General features: G+C 34.6%; 1 protein-coding gene across 2 annotated transcripts; it reads right to left on the bottom strand.

Annotated features, from left to right (window-relative positions):
- Positions 1 to 87: 87 nt before the first annotated feature.
- Positions 88 to 11,375, bottom strand: LOC115212956 (60S ribosomal protein L14). 2 transcript variants are annotated; one of them, XM_029781809.2, is made up of 5 exons: positions 11,292 to 11,375; positions 10,066 to 10,170; positions 8,171 to 8,365; positions 399 to 452; positions 88 to 222 (listed from the first exon to the last, which is right to left on the bottom strand). In XM_029781809.2, exons 1-5 carry the CDS (start codon positions 11,292 to 11,294, stop codon positions 118 to 120), a joined length of 462 nt encoding a protein of 153 aa, XP_029637669.1. In that variant the 5' UTR covers positions 11,295 to 11,375; the 3' UTR covers positions 88 to 117. The 2 variants fall into 2 exon arrangements, with proteins under 2 accessions (XP_029637669.1, XP_036359928.1); XM_036504035.1 differs by lacking the exon at positions 11,292 to 11,375 and adding an exon at positions 11,244 to 11,266.
- Between the last annotated feature and the right edge of the window lie 11,962 nt (positions 11,376 to 23,337).

Genomic DNA, 23,337 nt, shown 5'->3' with positions numbered 1-23,337 from the left:
CAAAAATATCTAGTTCACTTGTATCTCCACTATCACTGCAGTTTGTTAGATTTCGTAAGAAGAAAAAAAGAAGAAAAACACCAGAAGTATTCATAGCAACTTATTACATATATAACTTTATTGCTTTACAACTGTCTTGGGCTTCGATTTGAGTTTGAGTTTTCTATCAACCTTCTGCTTCTTTTTAAGCTTTTTAAATTCTTGAGTAACAATTCTATTTCTCTGAAAAAAGAAAAAAAATTTTTTTCCATTAATTAAATGGAATAAATTTGACAAATATTAAAATACATAGTATTTATTCTAAAAAAGCAAAACAGTGAAATATGAGAAATTTGAAGCACTAACATTTGGCCCATGGCCCTAACTAGAGAAAGAAATGTATAAAATAATTATCTTACCGCCTGCTTAGCCCGCATCAGCTTGAATCGATCAAAATCTGTCATCATTGCTCGCTACAAAGAGAAAAAAAAAAGGACATGACCTTACACTTCACTTCTTCATATGGAAATTACCAGATTTCTAAATGACTTAATAACCATGTATCATATATAACTAATGATTAACCCTTTCATTACCAACCCAGCTGAAACCAGCTCTGGCTATGTAGTACAAATGTCTTGTTTCCTAAATTTAGAATTAAAATCTTCCACCAAACCTTAGTCACAATTTATGTTCCTAACACTAGCTTAATAACAACTAAGTTATTTTGCTAAATTCTTTCTTATATTTAAAATTGAAAGAAACACAGAGCATCTCAAAATAAATACAGTAATGAAAGGGTTAAAGAAAAATTAAAACACTGGCCAATTTGAAAGATAGAAGACTAAATGCATCCTAGCAAAAACTTTGTTTATAGAGAGAGGGATAAAAACCAATGTTACATCAACATGATTTTCAAAAAGCCTCATATCCAAATGCTGATTGACATCACTGAGGATCATTTCTGAAAAAATGCACAATTTCAAGACAGTATCTGTTTTGCGCCACCCTTATTTGTAGACACAAACCCCATATAAAGGAGCCGGAATTTCAAAACCTGTAATTTCAAGATTATCAGTATTTCACACTCCATTAAAGATATTTCAAATGAATATGACTTCACTAATTAGATTACTCAGGTTTGAAGATCGTCATCACACTGGTTCAGACGGCACTTCCAAATTTCATCACGTTCTAATTAGTTTTAAATCATATTACAAAATATTCAAAATATTTTTAACAGAATCACTTCCATTTCACTACACATGCCAGCAGTTCTCTGTAAACATTAGGTGCAAAATTACAGACGTTCATGTGCTTCATATTTCATGTTCTAAAGTTTAACACTAAATTACTATAAGGAAAGCTTTGATAGTAATTATGAAGCAATGGAGATCAAGAAAGGATGGAATGTAATACTTATAGTGCAAGAGTATTGAAGTATTAATTAGAAATGAAGGAAATACAAACTGATACAAGGGAAGAACCAAGAACATTGTCCTTTCCAATACTGAAAATGCCCAAATTAAAATTTGAAAATTTTTGAAGATTCAACTAGGAAGGGGAGAAAATTGTAAAAATGATAGTGTAGAAACTCTAGCAACATTATTTCATTCATGAGGTAAGTGTACGTACTGGCTTTTTAAATCTTTTTTTTTTTTTTTGTTAAACATACCATATAGACAAAAGTAATCTAGTTTCTAACAGAATAACAGGATCCATACTTTCATTGACAATGCAAAGTTTTACCCAACAATAATGTGTACCAGATATTACTGAAGTTTCATGTCTCAATCTAATATATTTCAATATCAAAGCTGAACCGATTGGTACCAGCTAAAGCCAAGAACTACAAGGAAGAAACAAATAAAACTAACTTCATAATAAGTACACCACTTACAAATCTGTGCAATTACTTAGTTACATTTTCGTTGTCAACAACAGTAATCAAGTCAAAGCTATAAAAATAAAAACAAAATACCAAAATGCTAAGAGTATAGACTCAGATTTGAAAGCGTCTTCCTGAGAATTCAGACGGCACTTCCATGTCTCATCATGTTCTAATGAAATTTATTTATGCTACACACATAAATGCAGGGAGCATAATTAATATCAAATAACCATAAGCCTTTAAGAACTGACCAAATAGCTCTCAAGCAACTGTGAAGTCATGCAAGTAAATGCTAACTACCAATTACAACACAGTGATTTCGTCTCATTTTACTTCATCTCTAATGTAATTCCTCATCCTCTACACTGTTCATATGCCTTGCTCATAATCTTTGCCACCCAGATATATTCCTTCAAACCAAACCTTCACTTTTGTACCCTTCATTCCCACCCATATTTAATCACCCTGCTCCTGATCTGCAATCTATATCTATTTGTTGAATTTGCTCTGGAATCCCGATCACTACCACCTTACCTTTCCCCTGATATTTAGCTATCTATCAGAAAGAAAAAAACAGATTGATAATGGGCTTGACAAACAATTCTAAAATAGCTAGGTACCACCCACCCCACTGGACATATACAGGTAGCAAAATTTTTTCTTTGTATACATCAATTAGACACTCAGAGATGAAGATTTGTCTTCTTATGAATTCAGACGGCACTTCCATTTCTCATCACGTTCTAATTGGGTTTGTGTGTAATTGATGTAGGCATGGTCAAATGTCCACAGATTGTTTTGTAACCATGTAGCTGTCTTCCAATCCTTTCTAAATATCTTGAAGCTAATACAGAGTTGGCATTATATGTTGATAAACCAAAAATGTATGCCCAACACTAGATTTAAATCGCTGCAGAAGGGAGAAAACTCTAGACTCACTAGTTAATTTAATGAAAGTACATTTGTTAACACTGCAAAATTTTAACTAATTTCTAAAAAATTGGTTTAAATTACTGTGAAATTTAGTCAGTAAATGTAAAAATTACATATTAATTCGCTAGATGACATGAAATAGCTTTCTGACGGTAATTTGTGCCAATTATTATACGCTTAAAATTACTTATCAGATATTTCTAGTCTTCAATGTCAAAATTAATGATATCAGTAAAAAAAATTGTCTTCCTTATCAATCAGACCACTTCCGTATTTTTAACATCATGTTCAATAACTTCGAAACATTGAAGACACTTTTAAATTACAAGAAATCATAGGTAAGCCATATAACAATGTAAACAAAATTATTTGTAGGTTTTTACCATAACATTCTATGCTTATCAATACATATTATAGCAATGAGAGTGCTATTGTCTTTTTCATTCATTAATTATTGTATGACCATCAGCAACTTGCATGCGCCGGACTGTCAGAAATTTTACCCAACAACAATAATACATAGGCTTTACAATGTGTAGCAGATATTACTGGAGCATCATGTCTCAACTAATCTAACATTTCAATATCAAAGCTGAACAGATTGGTACCAACTAAAGCCAGGAACTACACAAGGAGGAGACCAATGAAACCATCTTCATAATGAGTACCTCAAACATCCACAAATCTGTGCAATATTATTAATTTTTTGTTGTTATAGCAATAAAAATTAACATTTTAATTTTTTTTTAACCCACCAAAACACTATAAGTAGTTTTTATTTAATCCTCTTCAAGCTATTAACCATATATGCCCTTATAGACTCAGATTTGAAAGCATCTTCCTGAGGGTTCAGACGGCACTTCCATTTCTCATCATGTTCTAATTGGGTTTGTGTTTGTGTATAATTAATTGATGCATGTGTAGCTAACAGATTATGTTTCATAACCATGTAGTTCTGTCTCCTATTCCATTCTTTTCTAAATATCTGGAAACTAACACAGGGTGGGAGTTATAGGCCAAAAATGGAATTTCAACGCCTAACACTAGATTTACTGATTACTTGTGTAAAAATCTGTTGTTTTAATGATAACTACCTTTGTTAACACTTTGCAAAATTGTAACCAAAATTAGTTTAAATTACTGGGAAATTTAGTCAGTAAATGTACAAGTTACATATTAATTCGCTAAATGGCATAAAACACCCACCAAATTATACGTTTCTGATGATGATTATTAGACTAAGAATGTTTCAAATTGACACTTGTTTCATGAAAAAAATTCTTCCTTGTAGATATACCCACTACTTATCTTAATGCAAAATCTTTTTCATTGACATTTCTCCCATTGTTTGTGCCAATTATTATACCCTTAAAATTACAGTTATATCTAGTCTTCAGTATCAAAATTAATGATATCAGTAAAAAAAAATTGTCTTCCTTATCAATCAGACCACTTCCGTATTTTTAACATCATGTTCAATAACTTTGAAACTTTGAAGACACTTTTAAATTACAAGAAATCATAGTTAAGCCATATAACAATGTAAACAAAATTATTTGTAGGTTTTTACCGTAACATTCTATGCTAATCCATACATATTATAGCAATGAGAGTGCTATTGTCTTTTTCATTCATTAATTATTGTATGACCATCAGCAACTTGCATGCGCCGGATTGTCAGAAATTTTACCCAACAACAATAATACATAGGCTTTACAATGTGTAGCAGATATTACTGGAGCATCATGTCTCAACTAATCTAACATTTCAATCAAGGAGGAGACCAATAAAACCATCTTCATAATGAGTACCTCAAACATCCACAAATCTGTGCTATATTATTAATATTTTTGTTGTTATAGCAATAAAAATTAACATCTTTATTTTTTAAAAAAACCACCAAAACACTAAAAGTAGTTTTTATTTAATCCGCTTCAAGCTATAAACCATATATGCCCTTATAGACTCAGATTTGAAAGCATCTTCCTGAGAGTTCAGACGGCACTTCCATTTCTCATCACGCTCTAATTGGGTTTGTGTTTGTGCATAATTAATTGATGCATGTGTAGCTAACAGATTATGTTTCATAACCATGTAGTTCTGTCTCCTATTCCATTCTTTTCTAAATATCTGGAAACTAACACAGGGTGGGAGTTATAGGCCAAAAATGGAATTTCAACGCCTAACACTAGATTTACTGATTACTTGTGTAAAAATCTGTTGTTTTAATGATAACTACCTTTGTTAACACATTGCAAAATTGTAACCACAATTAGTTTAAATTACTGGGAAATTTAGTCAGTAAATGTACAAGTTACATATTAATTCGCTAAATGGCATAAAACACCCACCAAATTATACGTTTCTGATGGTGATTATTAGACTAAGTATGTTTCAAATTGACACTTATGTTTCATGAAAAAATGTCTTATTGTAGATATACCCACTACTTATCTTTAAAATATTTTTTATAATCATCAATACCTAAGATGCAAAATCTTTTTCATTGACATTTCTCCCATTGTTTGTGCCAATTATTATACCCTTAAAATTACAGATATTTCTAGTCTTCAGTATCAAAATTAATGATATCAGTAAAAAAAATTGTCTTCCTTATCAATCAGACCACTTCCGTATTTTTAACATCATGTTCAATAACTTTGAAACTTTGAAGACACTTTTAAATTACAAGAAATCATAGTTAAGCCATATAACAATGTAAACAAAATTATTTGTAGGTTTTTACCGTAACATTCTATGCTAATCCATACATATTATAGCAATGAGAGTGCTATTATCTTTTTCATTCATTAATTATTGTATGACCATCAGCAACTTGCATGCGCCGGACTGTCAGAAATTTTACCCAACAACAATAATACATAGGCTTTACAATGTGTAGCAGATATTACTGGAGCATCATGTCTCAACTAATCTAACATTTCAATATCAAAGCTGAACAGATTGGTACCAACTAAAGCCAGGAACTACAAGGAGGAGACCAATAAAACCATCTTCATAATGAGTACCTCAAACATCCACAAATCTGTGCAATATTATTAATATTTTTGTTGTTATAGCAATAAAAATTAACATTTTTATTTTTTTTTAACCCACCAAAACACTATAAGTAGTTTTTATTTAATCCTCTTCAAGCTATTAACAATATATGCCCTTATAGACTCAGATTTGAAAGCATCTTCCTGAGGGTTCAGACGGCACTTCCATTTCTCATCATGTTCTAATTGGGTTTGTGTTTGTGTATAATTAATTGATGCATGTGTAGCTAACAGATTATGTTTCATAACCATGTAGTTCTGTCTCCTATTCCATTCTTTTCTAAATATCTGGAAACTAACACAGGGTGGGAGTTATAGGCCAAAAATGGAATTTCAACGCCTAACACTAGATTTACTGATTACTTGTGTAAAAATCTGTTTTGTTTTTATGATAACTACCTTTGTTAACACTTTGCAAAATTGTAACCAAAATTAGTTTAAATTACTATGAAATTTAGTCAGTAATGTACAAGTTACATATTAATTCGCTAAATGGCATAAAACACCCACCAAATTATACGTTTCTGATGGTGATTATTAGACTAAGTATGTTTCAAATTGACACTTATGTTTCATGAAAAAATGTCTTCCTTGTAGATATACCCACTACTTATCTTTAAAATATTTTTTATAATCATCAATACCTAAGATGCAAAATCTTTTTCATTGACATTTCTCCCATTGTTTGTGCCAATTATTATACCCTTAAAATTACTTATCAGATATTTCTAGTCTTCAGTATCAAAATTAATGATATCAGTAAAAAAAATTGTCTTCCTTATCAATCAGACCACTTCCGTATTTTTAACATCATGTTCAATAATTTTGAAACAATGAAGACTTAGATTACAGGAAATTATATTTAAGCCAAATAACAATGTAAACAAAAATATTTGTAGGTTTTTACTATAATAAAATGTTAAGATAATCCATACATATTAAAGCAATGCGTCTCCTATTGTCTTTCTCTGTCTTGAATTGTTGAATGCATTTGAATTGTTGTATTAACTTAGAAAAATACTGACTTCATTACACACGTGCATTCAGTTTTTGATACTTATTTCCCTATTTATACACGAGTTTCTACAGTAATGCCTCTATATAAGAGTTACTTTATTCCCAGAGACCATTCATAAAGCATAGAAATAATTTCCCATAGTAGCAAAGTTATAAATCGTCGTTTGTTTCCAAAACAAAATATTTTACCTATAAAATTTATAATACTCATAAATAAATGGCAATAAAACAGTAGAATGTAAAGAATATTCTATGTAAAGGGAATAACAAGATCATTCATAAAAAAATTTTAAAATTATTATAATTATTTTCTGAATAACTTCCAGTCGCATTTGACTCGCACACATGATTGCTGATTCACAAACACTTGTAGATGGACTTGTGGATTTCTTTTTAAAAAATAAGTCTAGAGTTGTTTGCTGAGACTTTTTTCACTATAAATTTCTCAGTAACACACAGAAGGATTTGTTATGATAGTAGAAACTGTTGCACTTCATTCGAAATTTAAATCTTGTGCTTGAAAAGTAGAACTCGTAAATCAAGTCCTTGTAAAGTGAAGCATTTTTGTATTGCTAATTTCAAAGCATAAGACTAGATTTCAGAGACAAAAAAAAATATTCATATGGTTGGCACTATCATCTAAACCCAGTCATCATGCATGCAAAACATAGATATCTTATAACCCAATTTGGATAAACCTCACCACTTTCATCACATCTAAGTATTTTCTAGACTTTCCTCAGCATGCACCACTAATCTGCATGTCTATACTGCTTTAGCTATTTCATTCCATATCAATCAGCTTGACTAGTTTTCAGAAATTATCATAGCATGTTCCATCTAAACACATTAAATCCACGTCTTATTGCAAACCATTTGATGCCTTTGCCTCACTGAAATAAACACTGAAGCATTTACTAGATTCAATTTAATCAGATGTCGTATATATACAATCACCATTGCCTATATAGTTTTGGGAATGGAGGTTTATAACTGGAAATAAAATGACTATAAACACTTTGATCCTCTACTTGTACAGAATTACCTACTTTTATTACACAGAAAAACAAAGCATCATTTCAACATTTTGAAGAAAATTTATAATGAACATACTTCCAGAAAGATTGAATTCTGTGGATTGATCTTTTTAACACCAACTCATTCCTTGGTCACTTCTGGTTCTATAATGCTAACCCACTAAAATCTAAAGGATCCCAAGAATGGAATACCAGAGAACACTTCTTGTTTATCTGTTCTGAATGCAATGAATTCACAATATATAAAAACAAACCTTTTGTCTTGCCATAATCTTTTGAGCCCATTTCGTCTGAGACCATTTACCAGTTATGTCAGCAGTATCCCAAGCTCTTTTCACTTCAATGGTTCTTGCAGAGTGTCTGATCTTGATGACAAATCTTGTCAGATGCACACTATTGAAATTGATAGCTTTTCTTAAGACACCACTGCATGGTCCATCAATCAAAGCCTATAATTATGAAAACATGGTTAGATAGAAAATTAAAAAAAAGAAGTTTTCTTTTGACATTCTTTTACTAGCTTCAATCCTTAGACTGCAGTCATACTGGGACACCACCTTCAACAGTTCTAGTCAATCATATCAACCCCAGTATTTATTGCAGTCTGGTATTTTATCAATCACTTTTTGTTAAGCCACTAAGTCAAAGGACATATAAAAAAACACAGGCACACACAAGTCTGATAGATTTTCTTTCTCCATCAAATCTCATTCACAATATATTTAACCCAAGGATATAATGGAAGACAACTACCTAAGATGCCAAGCATATATTAGGATAGTACTTAAACTTGACAAATATTAAGGATATACACAAAATATTCAAAGGTCTGTGTTGTCTCTGTGAATACTCTATCAAAACATAATCTTGTTAACTGATAAAATATTAGACTGAATTGTAAGTAGGGTATCAATATGACCAAAACTCTTCAAATGGGTGTCTCAGCATCTCTGCAGCCAAATGACTGAAACCAGTAATATAATATGGCTTTTACTATCTGAGTGAAAAAGTAAAAAAAAAAAAAAAAAAACATTGAAAAATCTAAATGAAAGTACATATGCTGCTACAATGTAACTTATGATAATTTTACTTATACAACAAAACTAGTTTGAGGAAGTACTCGATTGTTGCATCAATATGTGCAGAAAACTGTCTGTTCTTTGCTTTTTCGTGGCTAAATAATTGTGAAACTATTTTGATCTATTATTTTAGTTAGTAAACCAAAATATAATTACACAGGATTGTAATGAAATTATCATAGATAGCTTTATTTGGACAAATAATATGAAATATAGTTATACATGTCGATATGTCTCGTGTGAAAAGTGCTGCGCTGCAGTTTCGTCTGCTGACAATTCACTGTCAACAAACCGTTCACTAGCTGTGCTTTGAAACACAAATGGAATGATAAATCCCTTGAAAAGCATGTTAGGGTTAGCGAGAGGAAGGACATCCAACTACAAAGCATATATAAAACAAACGTTCACGTAGTTACATGTTATTTCGTAAAAAAATATATAATAGTATTACTGCAATTTTCTAATTATTTCGAAGATTATCTATGCAATCGATTGAAATGGAGCACTCTGTAAGCAAAGATACATCAATAAACATATGTAACACGGTTTTAATGTTTTTTCTCCGAAAGCAAAGATTATATGTGTAAAAATGCATTAGATATTATTAATATCTTGCATAAATTGTATTCCAGTTTACTAATTGAAAATAATAAATCAAACGCATTTTACACGTTTATCCTTTCACCTGTGTTTTACTCAGTTCGCGGTTTCATATCTACAAAATGTCATGGTTTCTTAAATGAATATAAGAAACAAACCAGTATATATAAATTATTACTGTATAAAACACGCTACTGTGAAAACATTATCTTTTGAGTTTTAGCGCTAATATACCGATAAACTACATTAAACTATCAGATAATTTGCTATATTTTGTAGCATTCAGTTTCAAAACTAATGATATCAGTAAAGAAAATTGTCTTCCTTATCAATCAGACCACTTCCGTATTTTAACATCATGTTCAATAATTTTGAAACTGCACGAAAACCAATTTTCAGACTACAAAAAGAACATTACAACATAGTATTTTACAAAACCTTGAATGTACTTCAGAAAAACTTTAACTTACTCTGTTTTGGTCAATAACGTCGATAATGACGCACAATTTCCCAGAATCTACGCCTTTCACGATGTAGGCCACACGACCCACCTCCACGAATTTCCGATTGAACACCTATAGAATTAAAAAAAAGAAATGATGCACGTGTAACTTATATTTTCAAACATAGAGCAAGCAATGCAGTATTCATAAAAATTAGAATCCATAATTAATAACATTTTCCTGACGACGGCTCATCTTTCAGGATAAAAACATTTCGTATTAACCTTTTACACAATAATTTCACTTCTTATCTTAGATCGTAACTGTTTTTTAAAATCCTGGATGCGTGACTGGTTTAAGTTCTAGGATGCATCCGAACTTAGGAACTAGTTAATTAATTTCGGCAGATTTGGATCCTCAAAGAAAAGGGAGAGGGTTCAGAAGGGAGTCGTTTGAATATATTTTTACCGAAGCATGCCACATAATCAACTTTATATATATATGTGTAGATTCTTGAAAAATATAAATATATATTTCAAGAATCTACACATTTTCAGGATTGTAAGCTGTAAATAAAAACTTAACCGCCTGGAAAGATGCGCGTATAGACCCACCCCATTAAATTATCAATAAAACTCATTTCATTTTTTCCAAAATACTCTCGATAAATTACAAGTGCAGATCGAGAGGCGATGCTTAAATTCATAAATCTACCTTCATAAAGATCATTTTTGGGGGGGGTTTGCCAAAAAAAAATTTAGAATATACAATTAAGCAACAACTTTATATGACTTTAAAAAAAAAAAGCCTTTCACTTGATTGGTAAGCGAGTGTGGCTGGTAAAAAAAAAAAAAAAGTTGATAACACGTGGATGATTAAAGCTTAAGGTTTAAAATTAGGATTTTCACATACCATCTTTTTTTAAACATCAATTTTAAACAAATATTCATGACTTTGGAGAACCATCATATTTACTAACTAGAAATCGCGTGAGAGACAAAAAGGAAATAGTTATTATAAGATAAACGTGGTTACGATACATTAGGAAAGATTTCTATCACGCCATGTTGAAATATGATGGGAATAAATTTTACATTTTAAACAATTTCACAAGATTAAAACTAAGGTTTATATAACAGAATCACGTTCTAAGTTCCCCCAGTTAAAGCCAAAGGAGAAATAAACATAATTTAGAACTCAAATACCATTTTTTAGAGCAGATTTTAGCGACAGAATAATTCCACATTACTTACCATGGCGTTACCGCAGCGCGTAAAGGAAGTAGCACTTTGCGCATGCCTATTACTTAGATTTCAAAACGAGACTAGACTTAAGGATTAAGTTTTCCTTGCATGATTAAAGAAGAATAACAAGAAGTTTCTCATACATTGCGGGGGGGGGGGAATCTTTGTATCCCATGTTATTTCTTTTAGTTTTCTTTTTTTTTTTTCATGTTGCAAGAGTGATTATGGACTTAGCTGCGTTTTCTGCTATTAATGACAGTTCGACAACGTGAATATAAAATGCATAAAATATTTTATCACGAGCAGGCTGTGATGCACCCCATTTGCAGGATAATATACCACTGCACAAAGTTTATTTGTTTGATTAAAATAATCAATTTTTTTTCCCATTTCTTTTCCCTTTTTTTTTTTTGCGGTAAACATGGGAATGTATATTTGTTAAGGGTTGAGGCGCAGGAGTGGTTGTCTGATAAGAAGTTTATTTCCCAACCACATGGTTCCAGGTTCAGTCTCACTGCGTGGCATCTTGGACTAGTGTTTTCTACTATAGGTTCGGGCCGGCCAAGATTTTGATTGGATTTAGTAAACGGAAACTGAAAGTAGCTGTCCGTATATATGTGTGTGTAGTTGTCTGTGTCCTGCATCACTGCTTGACAACTGTTGTTGGTGTGTCTATGTTCCTGTAACTTAGCAGTTTGGCAAAAGGAATCAATGGTATAAGTACCAAACTTAAAAAATAAAATTATTGGGTTCAATCTATTTGACTAATATTCTTCAATGTGGTGCCCCAGTATGGCCGCAGTCAAACACTTGAAACAAGTTAAAGAATAAAAGAAGAATCAATGATGTAAAGAACTTCTGTGTCTCTCCTGCCAATGGTTGATTGAAGAGTTTTGTTTAATAAATAGTGGTTGATAGACCATGTATACATTGAAGATCATTTGTGCAAGGGATGGGGTGGGGGATTTTTAAATATAGCTTTGTTAAATAGAAAAATAAAATGAAGATGAAGATGGTAAGGGAAAGTTTTTATGTTTCCTAAAGTGAAACTATTAAATATAATTCTTTTGACTTTTATTGGAGCCTGATGCAATCCTCTGGCTTGCCAGCTCTTGTTGAACCATCCTACCAATGCCAGCATGGAAAATAGAATTTAAAGCATGTGTGTGTGTGTGTAATATATATTATGATTCCATGTAGTTGTAGTAATAACTTCTAATATATGAGGTGGTATCAGAAAGTTCCCAGGCTAGTTATGTTTAATTAAAAAATTACTTATTTGCCTAAGATTTAACATTATCTCCTTCAAAAGAGTAACCTTGCCCAGCATTCCTGCCACTTTTGGAATCTGGCCTGGAAGTCATTTTCCAGTGAGTCAAGGACCTTCTGTGATTCAATCTTGATCTCAACAACAGTGTTAAAATGATGACCTTTGAGCTGCATTTTCATTTTGGGGAAAATATAGAAGTCTGCAGGTGCTAAATCGGGTGAATAGGGCAAGTGCAGACGTGATACCGTGTTGCTTTTGGCAAGAAACCTGCAAGTGTGCATTGTTGTTGTGAAGAATCCAATTCTTTGTGCACCACAGATCCAGTTGCTTTTGCTGAATTTCCTCCCTCAAATGCTTCAAAACATAGTACTAGAACTCTCAATTGATCGTCCAGCCCGGAGAGACAAATTCACAATGCACGGAGTGGCTGTATGGTAAGTAGCTTGCTTACCAACCACATGGTTCCGGGTTCAGTCTCATTGCTTGACACCTTGGGCAAGTGTCTTCTACTATAGCCTCAGGCCGACCAAAGCCTTGTGAGTGGATTTGGTAGACAGAAACTGAAAGAAGCCCGACGTATATATGTATATGTATATATATATATATATATATATATATATATTATATATATATATATATGTATGTGTGTGTGTTTGTGTCTGTGTTTGTCCCCCCAACATTACTTGACAACTGATGCTGGTGTGTTTACGTCCCTGTAACTTAGCAGTTTGGCAAAAGAGACCGATAGAATAAGTACTAGACTTACAAAGAATAAGTCCTGGGGGTCGATTTGCTCGACTAAAAGGTGGTGCTCCAGCATAGCCACAGTCAACTGACTGAAACAAGTAAAAGAGTAAAAGAATACTACATTTCTGAGGATGGCACTCGTGGCAGGCCTTCCAGAGGGCTCATTGTCTTCCAGGGTCGTTATTCCTCATTTGAAGCATCCATGCTACTCAGAACATAGCATATGACTCATTGCCTCATCACCGTAAGCTTGCCAGAGCATGCCCAATCTCTTTGTAGCAGACTTCCCAAGTTTAACACAAAATGTCATGTTGGCTCTTTGATTCTGTCCATGACAAAATTGCTGACTACAGCATACATGCGATCCCAAGCACACATATCTCACAACTTCCAAAGTAAACACAATGATGTCACTTGGCATCAGAACTAGTCTGAGAACTTTTTGATACCACCTTGTACTTAATACTTTACAGTAAAGCATCAGCTAAGTACAGAGTGTAACATCAATTAGTAAAGAATGATAAAAGAACAGGAGTTACATAAACACTTTCATTAGCTTACAACTATTCCTGCTATAAGTAAGCATGCACCAAGCTGAGTACCAGAGTGAAATCTTATATCTGTGGTTCTCAAATAATGTGCAGTTGCATACTAGTGCAACAAAGCAAATTCAAAAGTAAATTTTGAACTTTATCAGTGTAATACATATAAATACATACGATGTAGTGCCAGCAATGTGGAAATCACATAATCATGTTTTACATGAAAAAAAAGTGCATCTTATATGCAAATGAATATTGTACATATACTCATGACCAATAGCCTAGCTGGACATATAAAAGTCCAAACAATGTCCAATGAGCCAATTGTTGCATTGTTGAGTGTGAGAGTGATGAGATGTTTGTACACACAACTGTTGAACGCCTACACTTCATCTAATAAGATGGTTTCAGTTATGTTAAGTCAGGAAGTTCCCCTTCAATCCCTGACTCATGTCACCAGACATTGAGAAGGTATATACAGTTGTAAAACTAAGTCATTCTTGTACATAAGATCCTTTCATACTGTAATGACAGTATTACTCTGAATTCCCATAAACTGTAGCTTGAATATATTTTATAGCAGACGTCATCAATTGATGTTGCAAGAAATTTACATGGATAGAGCCATCATCCATTAATGCCTAAGTGTCTCCTTCATCAAATGCACCTAAGCATAAGTTACCCTTGTCAATGGGGGAAGCCAAGTCACAAATGGAAAATTTATACAGTGGTGAAGAAGGTCTTTCTGATTTTCCTTTATAATCAGATGAAGTAGATGATGATGATGATGATGATGATGCTCTAAAGAGCACAGGAGGAAGTGATGCTTCAATTAACTTTGAATGAAAAAGTGCACCAATTTTTCTCCATTTCTCCATTGTTTTGACAACACAATGTGGGTATCTTAAATGAATTCATGCTCAAACGATTTTATTGCCTTTTTTGTCTTTATCTATATAATCTAAGAGAGTTAAATATCATTTGCTCATTTAGCAGATACATTCATGCAACCCTTTCCTGCTATTTAAGAGTTAAACATCAGGCAATCTCTTGATACAATGTTACAAAAATTATCTCCTTATTTCCCAACAAAAAGCTATCATGAAGCTATCTTGTTAAACTCACCTGTCTGAATTAAATCCTGCCAAAACCATAGTATATTGCAAGAAATTAACTAGCTCTAAGTGTTACTTATTTCATTTGCTGTAATATATTTTGAAACTAGAGGAAGACAGCCTTTGTGATAACTATATATATAAGTGGTAATCTAGAGGTGATCAATCAAATCACAAACCAATAAGGTTGTGTAGTCAAGTAGTTTGCTACAGAGCTACAGTGTTCTAGATTTGAACCTGCTTCACAGCCGCCATGTTATTTTCTGTAACATCGGTTTGACAAATACCTTGTAGGTAAGCCTTTGATCTAACCATAAAACTTTAAGCAAATGGAAGTTATTCAACAAAATTGACGTGTATTCAGCTGTAATCCTTTCTATCTTGCTTTACAAAACCAAAACTTGGATTTCTTATAGACAATACTTTCCATAAACGTTGCTTGGATAACATTTGTGGATATATAATCCAAGAAAAGGAGAGAGTTATGAAATACCTAGTGAATGAGATGCTGAAACCCATAAACTCCAATGATGCAACTGTAAACATCGATTATTTCACTCTTTTATGATACATAACACATAACACATGTAATTAGCAGTGGCTCAAAAATATCAAAAGGGAGGACAGGGATGTCTTCAGTAAATCTACTCTGTTGTCAATGAACCTGATGTTGTCAATGAAACCTCAATTACAAGATATTAAGTTAGGGATCATGAGTAAACCACCACAGTTCCACGTGATTAATCCACAAATGGATCAATTAGCATGAAATATGATGTGATATGGTTCCCTGCCCCCTTTTCACACAATAACTCAACCTCAAGCATCCACTTCCTCGATCTCCCTCTTCCTCAAGTTCCATCCATTTTAAGTGATTGGCGCTTCTATATGCAACTGCCTATATCCAGATGCATCACATGATTTAAGTAGCACAGTCTTCTGTCTTGCACACTGCATTTAATTCCTCTTATGTCCAACTTTTCCCTCGAAATACTAGCATTCTGTCAACCATGTACACTGACATTGCGCATGCAACAGAGAATACTAGCTTTATTCCTCTCTAGCCTTTACATGTCATCTGAATTCAGGGCCCACATCTCACTACCATATAGAACTGCTGTCCATATACATGCATCATACAATCTCCCTTGCATTGGGAGAGAGAGAGAGAGAGAGAGAGAGAGAGAGAGAGAGAGAGACCTTTGGTTGCCAACAGTGGTAAAAATTCTCTGAATTTTCTTCATTCTATTCTTATTCTAGTGATGACACTTTCTGTGCATCCTCCCCCACTGCTAATTAGGTCCCCTAGGTAGCAGGAATTATCTGCTACTTGTAAAGAGCCCCCTGGGGCATTTAAGAAAATCAATTTCCCTAATAACTGTAGCTTTTATGGCTCCTGTGCATCTTCCACATACAAATACTACTTTCTCTGATAACCATGGCACCTTTTGTATGTCCATAGCTTGCACTGGGTACATCATACAAAATTCTTGCCAACACCTTTTCTACATATTGAGCAGGGCCATTTACCTGAGGGGAGATGGGTCCTGTCTGTTTTCTTGCTTAGTAGAACCTTAGTCTTTACTAAATTGATCTTAAGGACCTTTGATTCCAGGTGTTACTTCCACAACTGGAATGTCTTTTCTAGTTCTGTAAGAAGATCTGCTATAAGAGCAAGATCATCATGCATGCAATAGTTCCTGGAGTAGCTGGTCTTGAATTCCTCTGTTATGGTCTGGAGGATGATGATGAATAGGAGAGAACTGAGAACCGAACCCTGATGAATGCCTACATCTACACTAAATTCATCACTATATTCATGGTTAACTTTCACCTTACTGACAACACCTCTGTACATGGCTTGAACAGCTTTCACAAACTGCTCATCTACCCTTAACTTCCTCAGAGCCCACTATATCACACAGAAGGGTACAATGTCAAAAGCTTTTTCTAAGTCAATAAATGCCAAATACAATGGTTTATTCTTATGACACTTAGGGCAAGTGTCTTCTACTATACTCTTTTGGGTCGAATGAGGCCACATAAGTGGATTTGGTAGACGAACACTAAAAGGATGGGCTTTCTTTCAGTTTTTGTCTACCAAATCCACTCACAAGGTTTTATTAAGCCTAAGGCTATAGTAGAAGGCACTCGCCCAAGCTACCACAGAGTGGGACTGAATCTGGAAGCATGTGGTTTGGGAGCCAGCTTCTTACCACACAGCCAAACCTGTGTCCATTTCTTTACTTTTTAAAGATATTTATTAGAATTCTTCCTAGAAAGAAGGAGCTGATTTTTAACAAAGAAACAATGCCCCTACACTAGAATTTGGATAATAATAAAATTGTGACCTGTTGAACTTTAGAACGATCATGCATATCGTTACTTTTCTGCTTACAGATTGTATCCGCAGTGTGTTTTAACTTGTTTCTTTCTTTGCTTGAAAACCTTAGCTTTCCAGATTATCACTTTTAGATGTTTATGAATATAACCAAAGGCACCAATAATAAAAGGAAATTGGGATTCTAATAAAACCATAATAGAACTTTTGATCAGTCTCTTCCTGATATGGATCACTTATTTGGACATGAGTCAAGAAATACATGTTATAGTCTTTTGCAGGGCATTGTACAGTGAACTCAGCATTGAGCTGGGTAACTGGGAGATATGTGAGGAACTATAAATCACTGCATCAGTCCTACAAAGTTCAGTACTTGACCTGTTTCCTACCTTTTTAGATGACCTTGTGAATCATCATCATCATCATCATCATAGTTTAATGTCCGTTTTCCATGCTTGCATGGGTTGGACAGTTCGACTGGGGTCTGGGAAGCCAGGAGGCTGCACCCGGCTCCAGTCTGATCTGGCAGTGTTTCTACAGCTGGATGCCCTTCCTGATGCCAACCACTCTGTGAGTGTAGTGGGTGATTTTTACATGCCACTGGCACAGGGGCCAGAAGAAGCTGGCAAACGGCCATGATTGGTTGGTGCTTTTTACGTGCCACTGGCACGGAAGCCAATTAAGGTGGCGCTGGCATTGGCCACGTTCGGATGGTGCTTTTTACATGCCACCGGCACGGGTATCACAACTACAATTTCCATTTGATTTTTATTTTGATGTTGATGTTTTTGTGAATGTTTTATGAAAATATGTTGTACTCTTAGCTGGTTATTCTTTACTGCTTACACCAAGATCTTGTCAAAATAGAAGCTTAGCTGGATGATTGAAAGTGCTATTTACACCAACAAAATTCAAAGTAGTGGTTTTATCAAAAAAAAAAAAAGTATATAAAACTTTTTAGCAGCAATTTTAACAACTATATGTTGCTTATAAAAAAAAAACTGGTTTGAACAGGACATATAGGCGCAGGAGTGGCTGTGTGGTAAGTAGCTTGCTAACCAACCACATGGTTCCGGGTTCAGTGCCACTGCGTGGCATCTTGGGCAAGTGTCTTCTGCTATAGCCCCGGGCCGACCAATGCCTTGTGAGTGGATTTGGTAGACGGAAACTGAAAGAAGCCTGTCGTATATATATATATATGTGTGTGTGTGTGTGTGTGTGAGTGTGTGTGTGTGTGTGTGTGTGTTTGTGTGTCCGTGTTTGTCCCCCTAGCATTGCTTGACAACCGATGCTGGTGTGTTTATGTCCCCGTTACTTAGCGGTTCGGCAAAAGAGACCGATAGAATAAGTACTGGGCTTACAAAAGAATAAGTCCCGGGGTTGAGTTGCTCAATTAAGGCGGTGCTCCAGCATGGCCGCAGTCAAATGACTGAAACAAGTAAAAGAGTAAAAGAGTAAAGAGTAATATCTCCATAAAAAGAAACAAAATTTCTGGGAAGAGTACTTATTTATGAGTTTGAAGCATCATGGAGTATACCCCTGTATCTTAGACAAATGCTTCAGATAACATACTCCACCAAGTGTAATCTGTCCAAAAGAAAGTTCCCAGAACCCTCACAGTTGATGGCACAGAGGTTGCACCCATAACTTATCATCGACAGTCTACAACTCAGGAGATAGGTCGCTACAACAACAGTACAATGCATACAAGCTAAACCCAATAGAACTCAAAGTTATGCTGGCAATAAATAAAGATGATCTTACATATGAACTTTCATTTTATTGTGGTGGACACCTCCAGATGAGAAATGGGCTGGTCCACTACTAATAAATAGTGGACTGACACAGTCAGTAATGTCAGTCAGTGAGGTATGCTGTTCAGGTCAGTCCCGCAGAGACAACGAAATATGTCGTCGTAATGTGGGATATAACAGTGGCAACGAGGATTCGTAGTTCACACAGCCACTGATGTGTAGTAGTGGGACATAACAGTGATGACGAGGATACCTCCCACTGTATAATAATGTCGTTATAACAGTGGCAACGAGTTTACGAACGCTTGTAGGAGTATCGAAATGGAAGACCTACATTCAAGAAAGAAAGTTCGAAAGATTTGAACTCAAACACAGAATTGAACTACACACATTGAAAAATATATATTTAAAAAAAGGATCCTGAAGAAAAAATAATAATGATAAGTTCGTTTGAAGGATTTATAAGTCAAGTTGCTATATTTAGTAGTTCTACTAGTAATAATGTAGACTTGGTACTACCAAAGGCATTTTAAAAAAAGGGGTTTTGTGGGGAACAAAAAATAATAATAATGATAAGTCTGTGCGAAGGATTTAATAATTCTGTATGGAGCAAAAAATAATTCTGCTTAGAAGAAAAAAAAATGAAAAAGAATTAACAATTTATTTAAAGCGAGTTATATAAGAAGATTTCAAATGTAAGCAGATATTATCTGTTGAAATTGAAAACAAACCAGTTGCTAAGAAAGTTAAAATGGACAAAGAAAATGCAAGCCATTTTGTGATTGAGGATACTAAACAAGTCCTCCTTGAAAAGACTCCAGATAAAATATCGATGGAAGTGACTAGTGAAGAACACGTAGAAAATTCTGAAATTAGGGAATCTGAGTCATCTGTTACAGGAAAAGGTCCTTCTATTGAAAATGCTTCATTGAGGAATCGTTCTAATGCAAATACTTTAAAAGATAATGTAAGTTTGCAGGTAACCATTCCAGTTTCTGCTGAAAAAAGTGTAACAAAAGGAAAAGTTGTAGAAATGAAAAATATATTTATATTAAACCATGTAATTTTTGAAAAAAAAAAAAAATATATATATATATATATATATAATTCTGTGTGGAACAAGAAAATAATCTAAATAAGAGAAAAATAATTCTGGTTAGAAGAAAAAGAAATGAAGAAAAAAATGTGTTGAAAGAGAAAGATATATATATATAATTCTGTGTGGAACAAGAAAAAATAATCTTGGTTAGAAGAAAAAGTAATGGAAATAAAAAAAAATGTTGTGTTGAAAAAAATCTCGAAGGTGGGAGGTGTTGTGGCAGATACCCCAGGTGAGAAGTGGGCTGGTCCATTACTAATAAATAATGGACTGACACAGTCAGTAATGCCAGTCAGCGAAGTACGCCTTTGAGTTGCGGTTGGTTATTTATTGGTTGTTTGACGTCGTTTTGTTGCAGTTGTTCTCCATGGGACTGCCTCGTGTTTAAAAACTGTTAATGTCTTTTGACACATTGTTTGCCTGAACAGGCTTGATTTTCATGTTGTTCCTTCATTAGGGGTGAATTGTTTGCATTTTGTATGGGAATTGTGCCTGCACAAAATGACTAGTGATTTGTATGATGTGTTGGAGCTCCTAGAGAGCATTGACTCGGAGTACGAAAGTGACTCGGAAGAAAGTGTGAAAGATTATGCAGTAGCAGTCAGTAAGTGGCAAAAAAGATACAGCATCATGCCAGAGGCAGTGGAAACATTTCAACCAATTTTGCAGGGAGATGGAGTAAAAGTGAGATTGACTACCCCCAAAGAAGCCACAGAGGATCGTTTATAGAACACTATCTCTTGAAACAAAGAAGATAGAGATTGTATCTACCAAAGAAATTGAAAAGGCCTTAAAGCCTATTTTGTTCAAGGTAGCATATATGAAAAGAGGGAAGAAGTTTGGTACTGTGTAGGTACAATTTGTGTCAGAATATGATGCTAGGGATGATTCCGTGATCACCCTGCAGACAAATGAGCTGACTCTTTTGCCGTCATACCTTGGCAAATGAACCACAAAAATCACAATAGAAGGTTATCCACCTGAAATTAGATCAATGTGGCTTCTGGCAGCTGCTTGCTTCAATATCAAGGAGGAGGTGATACTGCTGGAGTTTGAGGAGAAAAAAGTGTAGAACTGGTGTGGTGGGAGTCTTTGGGTGACAATTCAAGCCACACCAGTGGAACTGGAGGAAACTCCAGAATTTATAATTCTGTCAGATGAGACACAACTGAGAGTCTTGGTCTAGAGCAGAATCCTAGGACGTTTTGCGTGTGGGCTGAAGGGACACATAAGGAAAACGTTTCCCCAGGTCCTTCAACCTGAAGCACAAGGTAAAAAACAGGATAAACAAAAGGAACAGAAAGAGAAGCCCAATGAGGAAGCTCCAGGTGAGAAGGAAGGGGAGCAGGAAGAGGTGAAGAAGAGAATTGTGTGCCGGAGGAAGCCGGACCGTTCACATCTACTGAGGTAAGTGAAGAGGAATGATCAATTGCAGGGAAGAAGAGGAAAAAAAGTTCTCATTCTCTTCCTCCAACAAACACAAAGCTTAAAAACAAATGCACAAGAACAGATACGAATGCAGACAAAAGACATTACAAACGCAGACAGCAAAAAGGAAAAAGATACCCCGCAAAAGAACACTGAATATACAACATGCAGCAAGTACAAAGAGACAAAAGTAAATGCACAAGAACAGATACGAATGCAGAGAAAAACATTACAAACACAGACAGCAAAAAAAAGTTATCCCAAAAAAGAATACTGAATATACAATACAAGCAACACACAGCAAGGACAATGAGACAAAAATAAAAGAACTGCTTAAAAACTTTTTCGAAAAATGTTCAACGACATTATCTGGAGTGTGGTGTTAGAGTTGACATCATTCTATCTTTTCATTTATCATTACCATTTTTTTCATTCGATTTTATTTTTCCCCACTTTTGTGTTTTGTCTGTCTTTGTGCTGTCCCCTCTATGTTTGACCCTGTGTGATTAATAAAGGAATAGCAGTCATCAAGGTATGCTGTTCGAGCCAATCCCGCAGAGACAATGAAATATGTTGTCGTAATGTGGGACATAACACATTTTTATGCTCATATGCACTCTTTTGATCACCAATATCAAGGACAAGACATTGGAGGAGAGCTTTCTGCATTTGAGTGGAATCAGCTTAGAAAGATGTTTGTTCCTTCCCGAGCCATGCCTGGCTCAAAAGGGCTGGTTTCCCGGTTTCCTTCGTGTATAGGTTCCTCACCTGGACAAGACGCTGGTCTGTCGCAGGTGAGCTGTAAGATGCAGGAGGAAAGAGTGAGAGAAAGTTGTGGCGAAAGAGTCAGCAGAAGTTTGCCATTACCTTATGCCGGAGCCGTGTGGAGCTTAGGTGCTTTGCCCATAAACACACACATTGCCCGGTCTGAGATTCAAACCCACGATCCCTCAACCATGAGTCCACTGCTCTAACCACCAGGCTATGTACCTCCAATTAGAAAGATGTAGGTGCGGATAATTTACACTGTTTCTACTTAGAGTTTCTTATTAAGTGCAATGTTTCACATAGTAACCATGGAATGAGACATCAGCTTTTAGAGGATAATTTCTATAGGTATGAAATACTGTATCACCTGTTTGTACACCCAAACATATGTGTGTACACACACACATCATCATTTAATGTCCACTTCTCCATTCTTGCATGGGCCATATGGAATTTGTTGAGGCAGATTTTCTATGGCTGGATGCCCTTCCTGTTGCCAATGTTTCCCATGATCAGACATGATTTTTCATGTAAGAATGGAAATAAGAGTCACTTGTATGATGGAGAAGTTTGCTTACAAGCATCACATGGTGACAAGACAAGAGTAAATACACATATGTATTTATATATATACATACACACACATTTCATTTCTGTCCACGAGATCCCCCTACAAGACTTTGGTTGACTTGGGTTATAGTAGAAGACACTTACCCAAGTAAGGGGTGTAGCCAAGTTCTAAAGTTAGGGGGAGCAAGTACATAAAAGACACTGTGACACACACCAACCAACTTTTAACTCATTGATTATACATTTTATAAAAGCCGCCAATTTAAAAAAATTGTTTGGCGGAGTGCTTGCTCCCCTTGTTTCTCTTTTATCTATGCCACAGGCCCAAGGTACTATGGGAATGAACCAAAGATCACATGATTCCCAACAATACAAGCAACCCAGTGTTTAAGCCTATATATATATATATATATATATATAT

This window comes from Octopus sinensis, linkage group LG6 (genome assembly GCF_006345805.1).
Source record: "Octopus sinensis linkage group LG6, ASM634580v1, whole genome shotgun sequence".
NCBI classification, from domain to species: domain Eukaryota; kingdom Metazoa; phylum Mollusca; class Cephalopoda; order Octopoda; family Octopodidae; genus Octopus; species Octopus sinensis.
Note: the sequence above shows the minus strand (reverse complement) of the source record. Positions and strands in the feature narration are given on the sequence as shown.

Coding starts and splice junctions, on each gene's coding strand:
- LOC115212956 (XM_029781809.2), bottom strand. Junction 8,366..10,065: donor ACGTTATTGACCAAAACAGA/GTAAGTTAAAGT, acceptor TCATAATTATAG/GCTTTGATTGATGGACCATG. Junction 223..398: donor TGATGCGGGCTAAGCAGGCG/GTAAGATAATTA, acceptor TTCTTTTTTCAG/AGAAATAGAATTGTTACTCA.